This window comes from Tachysurus vachellii, chromosome 4 (assembly GCF_030014155.1).
Source record: "Tachysurus vachellii isolate PV-2020 chromosome 4, HZAU_Pvac_v1, whole genome shotgun sequence".
NCBI classification, from domain to species: domain Eukaryota; kingdom Metazoa; phylum Chordata; class Actinopteri; order Siluriformes; family Bagridae; genus Tachysurus; species Tachysurus vachellii.
This window is the reverse complement of record NC_083463.1, coordinates 28,903,476-28,916,016: the sequence shown is the minus strand read 5'-3', so window position 1 is coordinate 28,916,016 and position 12,541 is coordinate 28,903,476. Positions and strand designations below refer to the sequence as shown.

The following is a 12,541-nucleotide window of genomic DNA, read 5'->3' as shown; positions in this document are numbered from 1 at the left end:
GGTTATAATAATGCCTTATGTCTGACAAATGAAAAATAAATTAATATTATGGATCAAATTCAAGCATATAAAAATAAATGAATTGTTTAGAAAATAAAGGTGTGGCATTTGGAAAAAATTAAAGCACATCCCTTCTGCTTTGTTTTGAAGAAGGAGGAAATTCAAGAAGGCTCAAAAGCAGTACTCTTCCTCTCTTCATTTAACTTGTGAAACAAATCATTTGGCATGGATGTTAATGAGGCATGTCTGAGATTGCATATCGTATGGAAATCACTCCACTTTACCTAATCCTGTACATATCTGAAAATTCTCTTTAATTTCTGCTCACTGTTTAATTACAGGGTTTTTCTTTTCAACAAGGTTGATATCAGCGACAGATGATAGCAGTAGAATCAGACGTTGGCAATTTTTTATGAGTAGGAGTAAATGAGTACAAGATGATAACTGATTCATCTGTCTGGATTTCAGCACATCTCTGATCATAGAAATAACAATTCGCTTATTTATTTGTTCAATTTATTCATTTGTAGTAACTGATTTATCCTGATCAGGTTTACGGTTCATTCAAGAGAATTTTATTCCTCTCATACTACATCATGTTACTGCTGTTTACAAATATTTATTCATTCATTTTCTACCGCTTATCCGAACTACCTCGGGTCACGAGGAGCCTGTGCCTATCTCAGGCGTCATCGGGCATCAAGGCAGGATACACCCTGGACGGAGTGCCAACCCATCGCAGGGCACACACACACACTCATTCATTCACTCACTCACTCACGCAATCACACACTAGGGACAATTTTCCAGAGATGCCAATCAACCTACCATGCATGTCTTTGGACCGGGGGAGGAAACTGGAGTACCCGGAGGAAACCCCCGAGGCATGGGGAGAACATGCAAACTCTACACACACAAGGTGGAGGCGGGAATCGAACCCCGGCCCTGGAGGTGTGAGGCGAACGTGCTAACCACTAAGCCACCGTGCCCCCTGTTTACAAATATTTATTTATTTATTTATTTATTTATTTATGTATTAAAGAACAAGTCATACTTTTAAAAATCTGTTTATTTTTCCATGTGACAAATTAGTTCATAGCAGCTAGAACCAGACCAATTCTTCTGACTAGCCATTTTTCTATTTATTTATTTATTTATTTATTTATTTATATTAGACTATCTAAGACAAAAGCACACAGCTTTGATACTGGAGAATTCTTCCATAAATGTCAAATAAACTTACACTTCAATTTTGTATATATATTTTTTTAATAGAAAAACGCATCTCTATATCAACAGTTATATGTTATTCTTTGATAAATAACAAGAAATTTTTATATTAGTCTTAGATTATGTATAGCAGGGATTCAAAAGCCTTATGGGAAATTACCCCATAGATACATCACGAATTTTTTGGGACCCCAAGTCTTGACTACATCATACTATTATTATTATTATTATTATTATTATTATTATTATTATTATTATTATTGTAGTTTATACTTGCTGCACGATCAAAGCATTCACACACTTCTTGCATATCTAATCTATATACACTATGTTAAAGCCGAACCATCCGAGTCTGTCAGTAACTAAAATGTTTAGTGATTTCATGCACAGTGATGTACAAATACTGACAAGCTCTGTTTCTCTTTAAAAAAAAAAATCCAAAAGTCTAAAGCTAAATTTGAGAGTTTGATAATCCAGAAAAGGTCGCTCAATAGGACTGAAGGCTACATGAGAGGTTTTAACTATTTTTATCGATAATTGTAATAGGTTTAGTTTTAGTATTCATTAAACAGTAATGCATTTTGTGTTAAGTTGTGAGGCACAGTGCTAGTGCGTGTCAGGTTTACAGGAAAGTTGTATTATGGGCAATATTTTATAAATATGATTTTAAATATTATCCACCAAATCTACTTCTCTCATTTGCAAAATAAATCAAAGAAGAAAAAAAGAGAGATTGCATGTAATCAGCCGACCCTGGGAACACTTAATAAGGAGTGTCTGTGATATACCTGGCCCTGCATTAGCTATTTCTACTAGCGTATTGATATGTACCTGTGATCTGGCTTGTAGCCGGAACTGCTTTCAGAGCTGCTGTTAGAGAATCATCAACACATTCTGGCCAATCAGAATCGAGCATATCGGGTTATTTAAAAGAAAGAAAGAAAGAAAGAAAGAATGAAAAGAAGAACAGAAAAAAAAACTTGCAGGTTATTGCAATATCACATGTTTAATATTTGGACAGCAATGAGAGCGCACTGGAGCGCTACATTCGGGATGTGGCCGTGTGTATGGGCTACAGACTCACGAGCAGCGGGGTGGAGGGGGGATGAGGGGCGGTGGGCTTCTGGCAACACAATGACTGTAGTATTAAAAATGAGAGGGGCCAGGAGAGGGGGGAGGGGGAGATATGGGGGGGGGGAGAGAGAGAGAGAGAGAGACATAGAGAGAGACACACAGAGAGAGAGAGAGAGAGAGAGAGAGAGAGAGAGAGAGAGACAGAGAGAGAGAGAGAGAGAGAGAGACACACACACAGAGAGAGAGAGAGAGAGAGAGAGAGAGAGAGAGAGAGAGAGAGAGAGACATAGAGAGAGACACACACAGAGAGAGAGAGAGAAAGAGAGAGAGAGACACAGAGAGAGAGAGAGAGACACAGAGAGAGAGAGAGCGAGAGAGAAAGAGAGAGAGAGACACAGAGAGAGAGAGAGAGAGAGAGAGAGAGAGAGAGAGAGCGACACAGAGAGAGAGACACAGAGAGAGAGAGAGAGAGAGAGAGAGAGAGAGAGAGAGAGAGAATGAAAAAGATTGTTTGAAATGACCGATTGGTTACTGGACACCGACCTCCTCTCTTCCGCACTTCCACTCATCTCTCTCTCTCTCTCTCTCTCTCTCTCTCACCGCCCCCCTCCCCCCGTCCCCCCTCCCTTCCCTCTCTTCCACTTGTATCACAGTGTACCGAAAGAAGGCGAGAAGCGAAAAGCAGCCGCTGGATTTTTTTTTTTGACGGTGTTCGTTAGGGGGCTGCTATTTATTTATTTAATTATTTATTATTTATTTATTTATTTTTCCCCTATTTAATTTATTTATATATTATTTGCATGATTAATTTCGGCGTTGTTAATATATTTCTGTGTTATTTTCGTACATGGCGCGACAGTCGCGCGCGTTCGACGGTCACGGTTGCGCTGTAACGGATTCGGTGAAGCGGGGCGGAGCGGCGCGCGGCGGCGGCGGCGGCGGCTCGTGCTCTTCGGCCCGGCGGCTCCAGGGCGCCTGATGCTCGCCTCCGAGGCTCGGAATTCGTCTCCCTGTTTTCCTTCTTATCCTCTTCCTCAAGACCGCTTTACGCGTCAATGCTCGACGGATTAAGCGACACTTATGGAAACTGGGGACCAAAATTTTAGAAAAAAGCTAAATTAACACCGGTTTTTCATTTTCCAAGCTGCTTTACTTGTTCATTTTTGCTGGGCTCATCATGGCTCCTTGATATTTGCTTCTAAACGTAACACAGTCTGATTTGGTTTGATGTATTTCTTATAAATCCATCCAAGGACCTTTTTTTTGTTTGTTTGCTTTTTTTTTTTTTTTTTTTTTTTTTTTTTTTGCTTTTTGCTTTCATTTCAGGTCGGTGTTTGTGTATTTTATCGGGCTTCCTGTCATTTCTCCATCCCTGTCTCTCTCTTTCTCTCTCTCTCTCTCTCAGTGTCTTTTCTTATGTTTAGATAAATAGATGTTTAGAGTCACCAGAGAGACAGAGAAAGATGAGTGAATTCTTTCTATTGCCTATAACTAATGATAGGCATCACTCATAAGGATTGAAATAGCATAAGCATTTGGGTCGCATCACCATTCACCAGTCTGAGGTTATAAGTGGTCTCATCTGTTCCCCATTTAAACCCATTTCCCACAATCAGACTGGAATGGACTGTAATGCCAACTGTCACCTGAACAGAGGCAGGTGTAAGCTGGGATACACGTGTCCAGATTTGAAAGGATCGGATGCATTGGATTTTTCTTAAGCACTGACTTTTTTTTTTTCTTTTTTTTTTTTTTTCTTTTTTGATAGTAGGATTATTGCACCAGATTTCCTTTTCCATAATAATCATCAAGTTACCAAATATTGTTATACATTTGTATACATTTTGACTTGACATCCACTTGAGTTGTCAGTTGGCCATCACAGTGCTTGTGAAGTAGGCAGACAGGCCAGAGACTCACCACTTTGTTGTCTTCCTACTTTGGTTGAATTCATCTCGGCCATCGTCAAACTCATCACCAGTGTGTATTTCTTTTTCCACAACCCTCTTTCCCCACGTAGCCTAATTCCACCTTTCCTAAGGTGCCTCATTTTCTGCCTTGGTGTGGTCCGGTAAATTTACAAATATTTATTTCCTATACGTCAAGAGGAAAGGGGGTTCCCCTTTCATAGAATGCGGCAACATGGGTCTCTTTGACCGCGGGGTTCAGATGTTGCTGACCACGGTGGGCGCCTTCGCCGCCTTCAGTCTCATGACCATCGCGGTCGGCACGGACTACTGGCTCTATTCGCGTGGAGTGTGCAAAATAAAGACTAACAATGAAAATGAGACCAGTAAGAAAAATGAAGAGGTGATGACACACTCCGGACTTTGGAGAACCTGCTGTTTAGAAGGTAGGACTTCAAACTTCATAGTTTGCTGCTCAATGTGGTCTGCAATGGCATTTCTTTTAGATGTCAAAGGTCCAATATAATGCATAACCTGAAGTGTGACATGCTTTAACTAGCAATTATGTTTGTTTGTTGGCCTGACGTTTACTGAGGCACTTTCTGGGGCTGAATTACCATGATCATGATGGTGGCTTTATCACAGTAAGGTGATGTTTGCATTTCTATAAATACATAGCTTGCATATGTAACAGTAATGTCATCTTAAGAATCCTGTAACATAGCGGTTATAGAGCCCACATCTGCCTAGTCTAAAAGCCATGTAACATGGCTTCTCCTCAGGCCCTGGCTCAGCTGCTCCGATTTGTATGCAGATTACTGTTTAATTTTCTCTGTGGAACAGCCTGTTTTCTCTGTTCTGGGGGCTCAATTAAGGATGTCTGACATCAGATTCAATCAGTTGAACGACAGGCGCGATGCTACTCATAACATCGAGAGCGAGTGACACAGGCCGAGCTCGGCTGTCAGACCATCTGATGCCTCGCTCACACACAGCACGAGAGAGGGGAGGAAGGGTGGGAGGGAGGGGAAAGAGAGGGAGGGAGGGAAGGGAGAGAATGAGAGAAGGGGAAAAGCAGGAACAAAATGTTACCAGCTGTTCAGATGTCAACTGGGCACCTGGTTCAGTTCAACACCTGTAGGAAATGACTATCACCTCTCCTTCACCTGATATAAACTGATAATACCGCTGAATAGAACTTTTTAAAGAGTTAAAGACTAAAATCTAGTATCCATGTGGTCTAAAGAGAGCTGAATAGCAACGAAAAAGCACGAAAGTCCTTATTTGCGTTCGTGCACGATGAATCCGCCGATATACTTGAAGTGCATTCATTAGGCGGCAGCATAAAGGTTATCTCAGTAGAGAAAGATATTAATTCATCTTAATGAAGAAGAATAGCAGATGCACTAACGTGTATTCTACTCCAACCGTTTCATCTCCTCGTTCGACTCAAATACCCATAATGCTTTACCGAACTTTAGCTGTGCATTTTAGCAGAGATTCCCAGAGCTCCGTCTGAGTCAGCAGTTTGCAGTCAGTGACTGCTTCGCATCGTCTCTGCTCGATATCATTTCCATTGGTAATGGCCTGTCCTGCGCTAAGTTATGGCTGGACTCTAATCGTTAAAGCCTGACCTGTGGTTAACTCGCTAAACGTTTGCTGTGCTTTGTATCGCTTCATCGGGAACAAAGTTTCAGATGTGCTCTTATGGGCTGCTTTCCAATCTGAGCCAGTGTCAGTATGATCAGTATCGTTTGATACCATGTTACAGTATCACAAGGTGTCTATTAAATGCACTTGTTCTAATATGATGGCGTTTCTCTAGTAACAGTGACTCATATGGCAGTAATGGATTTTTTTCGAAAAAACATGCCAGCGTTTATTTTTGGAAGGAGACTCCAGTGTCCGTGATTTGTCACAGTCAGGGCTAAAGCTTTGTCTCTAAGCTTTCCGTCAAAGGAACCTCTTCAAGCAGTAAGGCTTTGTGAGTTCTCAGTAATATGACAATTTGCATAATTTCACTCTCCTCACATTTAAATTCCAGAGAGAGAGAGAGAGAGAGAGAGAGAGAGAGAGAGAGAGAGAGAAAAAACAGACCCTGGTGCGACTTTATAGTGATAACAGGAACAAAAATAACAAATAATTCATATTTGGTTCTGGGATGGTAACAGAAACCTTGGTTGTGCTCACATTGAAAATGCCAACAAGAAGATGTGCACTTCAACTTATTCAACTTCAAAAAGTCTGGAATGTTGGACACTTGCTCTCAGCAGGGAAAATGCTTAGTGTATATTACGTCACATGGGACACGACTCCTGTTTTGCACCGGGCTGCAACTGCAAAGTTGTGTTGTTGCTTGAACACAGTTAAATGTAGTGCAGGTTTTTGTATATATTTGGAGGAAAGTGCTATCTACCCTCTTCTGCATACACGAGCTCACAAGCTGGTCACTATTATTGACACAGGAGAGACGACATACAGTGAACATGGGCATTTTTTGCTCTCATTGACTCCTTGCTACAAATAACCGTGGCATTATCTGGATATTTTTCAGTTATTATTATTAAGGACATTGTTTCCCAATCATTTGGATAGCAGTAGGGTTCAAATTCATTCATTCATTCATTCATTCATTCATCTTCTACCACTTATCCGAACTACCTCGGGTCACGGGGAGCCTGTGCCGACCTCAGGCGTCATCAGGCATCAAGGCAGGATACACCCTGGACGGAGTGCCAACCCATCGCAGGGCACACACACACACACACTCTCATTCACTCACACACTACGGACAATTTTTCCAGAGATGCCAATCAACCTACCATGCATGTCTTTGGACCGGGGGAGGAAACCGGAGTACCCGGAGGAAACCCCCGAGGCACGGGGAGAACATGCAAACTCCACACACACAAGGCGGAGGCGGGAATCGAACCCCCAACCCTGGAGGTGTGAGGCGAACGTGCTAACCACTAAGCCACCGTGCCCCCGGGTTCAAATTCAAATTCAAATTCAAATTCAAATTCAAATTTATTTGTATTGCGCTTTTAACAATTGACATTGTGTCAAAGCAGCTTTACAGAACATAAACATAAAACAAAAGGTTAATATAAAGATTCATATAATACAAAAAATTCAAGAATAATATTGGGGCCTTTTTACACCTGGTCACTTCATGTGTTTTCTCTGATCCGATAGCTATCTGATTTGTTAAAACTGTTCCATTTACATTAGGCCACATAAATGCGTCTCGGCGAATCGGATATCGATCCGATCTTTCTACTCCCGCCCAAAATGCAAATATATTTTACCTCATTTCCGGGGTAATTGAAATGGAACACGCTTTGGTGTATGCGGTTTTCAGAATGCAAACAAAAAGAAGACGAAAAAACTCGTTACGACGGTTATGCTACAAAAAACAGCATTTACTGTTTGCTGCATTTTCGCTGGCGGCAGCAGCAGTGCATTTTAAGACCCAACGAGACACCTGGGTGAAAGATCACCTGCGAGTGACATACTTCCGTTTGGGAGGAGTAAAGCGCTGACGTATGTGGCTTGAACAACCACATTCATTTACACCTGTCCAGTTTCATCTGAAATGCGTCCCAGACCACCTCCTGAAGTGGTTTGATCCGTCTCGAAAACGTTTCAGAGGGCATTTAGACCTGGTCTTTTTACCATCGGATAGCTATCGGATCACAGAAAACGCATGAAGTGACCAGGTGTAAAAAGCCCCTTAGATATATTTAAATGTGTTTGTATTCATGAGCAAAATGAGCAAGCCTGAGGTGACTGAGGCAACTGTGTCAAGGAAAAACTCACTTGGAAGAATCAGAATACTTTATGAAGCAGAGTCTAACTGGAGCTGGTAAATCTCTAGATGTCTCGAGATCCTCACACGGTTTGCCTCATCTCAGTGAAGATCCAAAATCTTCATGGCACGGAAGACAATCGGAGCCGGTACAATTTCTGGATGCCTCGGGATGGGTAGAAAGAGAGAAGCGAATACTGTTAGACCTTCTAGGCGAGTCACATATAGAGATTGAGATGTCTCATCCTTTCTCCAACTAAATATAAAACAAGATTCATTGATTATCTGGGACATGTCAAAAACAGATGAAAAGATACAAATCCATGTAGACAATAAACTGAACCCGTTAACTGTCGTCTCTCGTCACGGTTAGACATAACACCATTATGCCTATTAAAATAATAAAATATTAACCAAACAGAAAGGAAACACCAAACACAGCCCAGAATAGAGTATAAATCACGATACATAATATATATTTTAAAGTCTTCTGTCAAATCATTTCCTTCTAATCATCTTTCTATGTGTTGCTTTCTTTTCTGAGCGCCATTTATTAATCGATCCGAAAACCAGGAGGCCTAGAGCTAGTGTGGGATGAGAAGAGAGAGTGTTTGCGTGTGGAAAAGCCTATTTTTGATTTTGATTTTGATTGACTGTCTGTGACAACCAGACGCATCGTCTAACTCTGCCTTGGGGTTAGACATGTTTGTGTGTGTGTGTGTGCATGTGTGTGTGGAAAGATGCGATGGTCGAACCTATGCTGGGTTGATATTTGATAGACTTAGGGTGATTTTACACCTATTAATTCATCAAGCAAAGACTCATTTAGAGTGAAACGGATACTTTTGTTTTGTTGACTTTCTGGATTTGATTTGGTTTCATACTAAATTAAATAAACAACTAAATTAAATAAATTAAAAAAACATCAGGGGGCACGGTGGCTTAGTGGTTAGCATGTTCGCCTCACACCTCCAGGGTTGGGGGTTCGATTCCCGCCTCCACCTCGTGTGTGTGGAGTTTGCATGTTCTCCCCGTGCCTCAGGGGTTTCCTCCGGGTACTCCGGTTTCCTCCCCCGGTCCAAAGACATGCATGGTAGGTTGATTGGCATCTCTGGAAAATTGTCCCTAGTGTGTGATTGCGTGAGTGAATGAGAGTGTGTGTGTGTGCCCTGCGATGGGTTGGCACTCCATCCAGGGTGTATCCTACCTTGATGCCCGATGACGCCTGAGATAGGCACAGGCTCCCCGTGACCCGAGGTAGTTCGGATAAGCGGTACAAAATGAGTGAATGAAAAAAAACATCGGCTTGATTAGTGTGTGTACGTCTGAATACGTTCTCATAGAATTAGATAGAAAATGATTAACATACCTTTACCGGGTGCATGTAGAATCAACAAAGTCACTGAAATATGGAGAAAACTCTCAACAAACTCAATAAATGACTAGATTTTATTTTTTTTAATTAATTGTTGTTTCATTTGTTGTTGTTGTTGTTAGGCCAAATTTTCCAGAATACATGCCATTTCTGCAGCACTACAGCTCTTATGGTCTACAAGTACTACAGTCTTTTGGACCCACAAATGTTTGGTTCAGTTTATGCAGCTGATTTAAGAAAGAGTTGCTTCGAACCGGTCTGGTGCTATGACACTTCCCAGCTCTTTTGGTTCAGCTTTCAGATCAATTATTTTGACTGATAATGTGCTGTGTGAAAACCAAACGACTCAAAAGTATCAGTTTTGCTCTAATTTGGACTTTGCTTCTATTTCTTTATTGATTAATTTATGTCCATGGACTCGAGCTCACAGATTGAAATGCAGTCAGTAGGTTTGGATTCTAAGACAAGTACTATCAAAGAAGTAGAGTGAACTTGTTGACCTTGGGCACTGACTTGGTGCACAGTCGGCATTGGGATGGGACACGGAGGCTGTTGTGAGATGCCAGTTAGGCTTGGTGATGGTGCATCACATGGCCAAGCTTCAATCTAACAGAGTATTCTGCTCTTTTAATAAATTTGATGTAAATTAGTTGAGGTAAAAGCCTTCTGGTTTTTTTTTTATGTGTGTGTGTATGTGTGTGTGTGATTTATAGAAAAATACAAGGCCTACCAAGGAGCCTGTGGTGGCTGTCGGAAGCAGTTGGCGATGAGAGGATCTGCCTGGTTTTGTGTGAATAGTACAGCGATTGCCCCATCCTCGCATTTTATCAGCCTCATAGCAGGGCACAACACATGGATGTCAGCTGTATTGATTCATAGATTTTGTTGTGTGTGTGTGTGTGTGTTTGTGGTTTGTGCATTAGTCTGTATAGTTGTCAGGTCACACTGTGTCTATATGTGCCTGTCTAGACACTAGTAGGTGTGTGTGCGTGTGTGTATACACGCTATACATGTGAATTTTAATCCATGCAAATGTATATATATCTTCCTTTTCATGAAGAAAAATTCTAATCATAAATAATGATTTATTTTTATCTCAATCAGAAACACTGTAGCAGAAAAAAAAAACCCGTACACAACATATGCTGTGTTTAGCTAACAATAGCTAGCTGTGCAGATTGTGTAAGAAATAAAACTAGTTAGCAGAGTAACAGGTTTCACATTCTGTCTTTTAGGTTGTCGAAGCATATTTTCTTAGCAGTTTTAGCTAGCTGAGTGTAACCATGAGAAAGACTCAAATTATTTGTTGCTTCATATAATCATATCTTTGTTGGCTAGCTAAACTTAGCTACTGTATGGGAATGGCTACGAACACTTTTCTGTCTGTCATCTTTGCTACGTTACCTAGCTAAATGTAACCATGAGAATTATTCAGCTAGCTAAGCAAAACGAAAATTACTTGCAATCTTTGTATGTTTTTAGCTGTTTTAGCTAATTTAGCTAATTAGAACAGTATACAATATACATATGTGTAACATATTCTTCAGTTACAGTCAAGAGTAACAGTTCACTTTCATGAAACTCTTATCCTCTAGATTTTATTCTAGGGTCTGAAATTTTTTCTCATATGTATTAATTAATAAATGCTGCGTCTTTAAATTTAGCTACACTGAGCAAAGGAGTATTTTCTATAGAATATTTGCTAACAATGCTTTTTGATGTATACAGATTCATCTCTGTATTGACTCTAAGGTGTCTGTCAGAGTCTTTGTTGTTGATTATATTTTTCTTTCTTCACAGTGCCTTTCTTTTTCCAGAATGTAGTGTATTCTCATTCACTCTCAGTCATTGTACTCGGGCTGTGTCGAATAAAGGATTTCTTTTAAAGAGAAAAATTCTCCGCTTAACTAATGACACGTACTGTATGTAGATACACTTTAGTTCTTTTGCAGTGGTTGTGTCTGGCTGTGGAAAGCTTTGTTTAACAGTCTTTGAGAACACAGAACTTCTTTCTGTTTTACATGCCGTCAGATCCCTACACTTGTACCAACACATTCCATGGAGCAAACAAAATCACACCAAGACAATCTATTATTTAGTGGCTGCTGGCGGTCTGCAAATGCACTTTAAGAGTTTAGAGATCCAGCAAACCAAAAAAAAAAAAGTAAAGCACACAGATGGCACAACTTCATTCGCTCTCCTCCGTTTTGTCCCTTGTCTTTCTGTCTTTGCCTAAGGCGTCCTTCCATCATGCCCTGCTCTGCCCTGACAGCTACAGGGAAGTCTGCGGCTGTGGCATTGATGGAGATGAATGGAGGTGATTAGCATCCTGCTGGTGTGCACCTGGCCAGGGCACAGAGCTCACAGTCTCTCTGCAGAGAGAGGGCATTATGAGGGCGGCAGCCAGACGGAGAAGGCCTGTTGAAAGAGATAGACCTCATGGTAGAGGTGAACCTGATGAATGAAATGGGACTGGTGAAGAGCAGCTAAAGGAGAGAGAGTGAAGTTCTGTCTGCTGGATGGTTAACCTCAGGGGTAGTAGTGTTGAGAATGGTGTAGGAAAACTTATTCTGGTAAGATAAGTGGGTAGGGTGGAGGACACAATGCATGATGAAAATGTACCTAGTTGGTGAAGTGGATTCTAAGGAGTATTAGCTTCTAGAAGAGGCACATCTCTTGCTAAAGGTCATCTCAGAAGAGAGTAGAACAAACTGATGCAACTGGAATTCATGTTGAAGACATACCTGATATAGTAGTAATTGGACCTGGTGCAAGTGGGAATGGTAAAAAGGTAGACATATGTTATCAAAGTGTAGTAATGCATTGTAATAGTTAGGCTACACCAGGGACTTATAATAGAGGTGGGAGGCTATGTTAGTGCCCTTGCTGCAGGCGATGGGAATCATGGTGGAGACTGGCTTTACTGAAGCATTGTGTTTGGTGGTGAAGGTTAGCCTCAAGGAATAATAGGTAATGGTGGTGCTGCTGGTGGGCCAGATGGTGGAGATGGGTCTGGTGGATGGGATGTGACTGTGGGGATAATCATGGTTGACCTGGGCAGAGACAGACCTGGTGTACCTGCTTGACATATAGGCCTTTTAGTACAGCTGGGCACCATTTCAGGATGGTGGACAAATTGGTCGGCAA

The 12,541-nt window shown here is 41.2% G+C and overlaps 1 protein-coding gene across 1 annotated transcript in view; it reads left to right on the top strand.

Annotated features, from left to right (window-relative positions):
• Window positions 1–4,079: 4,079 nt before the first annotated feature.
• Window positions 4,080–12,541, top strand: part of LOC132844908 (voltage-dependent calcium channel gamma-2 subunit) — a 50,755-nt gene continuing 42,293 nt past the window's right edge. The window contains exon 1 of the mRNA XM_060868791.1: window positions 4,080–4,657. Within this exon, the coding sequence (XP_060724774.1) occupies window positions 4,447–4,657 (211 nt within the window). The 5' untranslated portion in view covers window positions 4,080–4,446. The remainder of the gene's footprint in view (window positions 4,658–12,541) is intronic.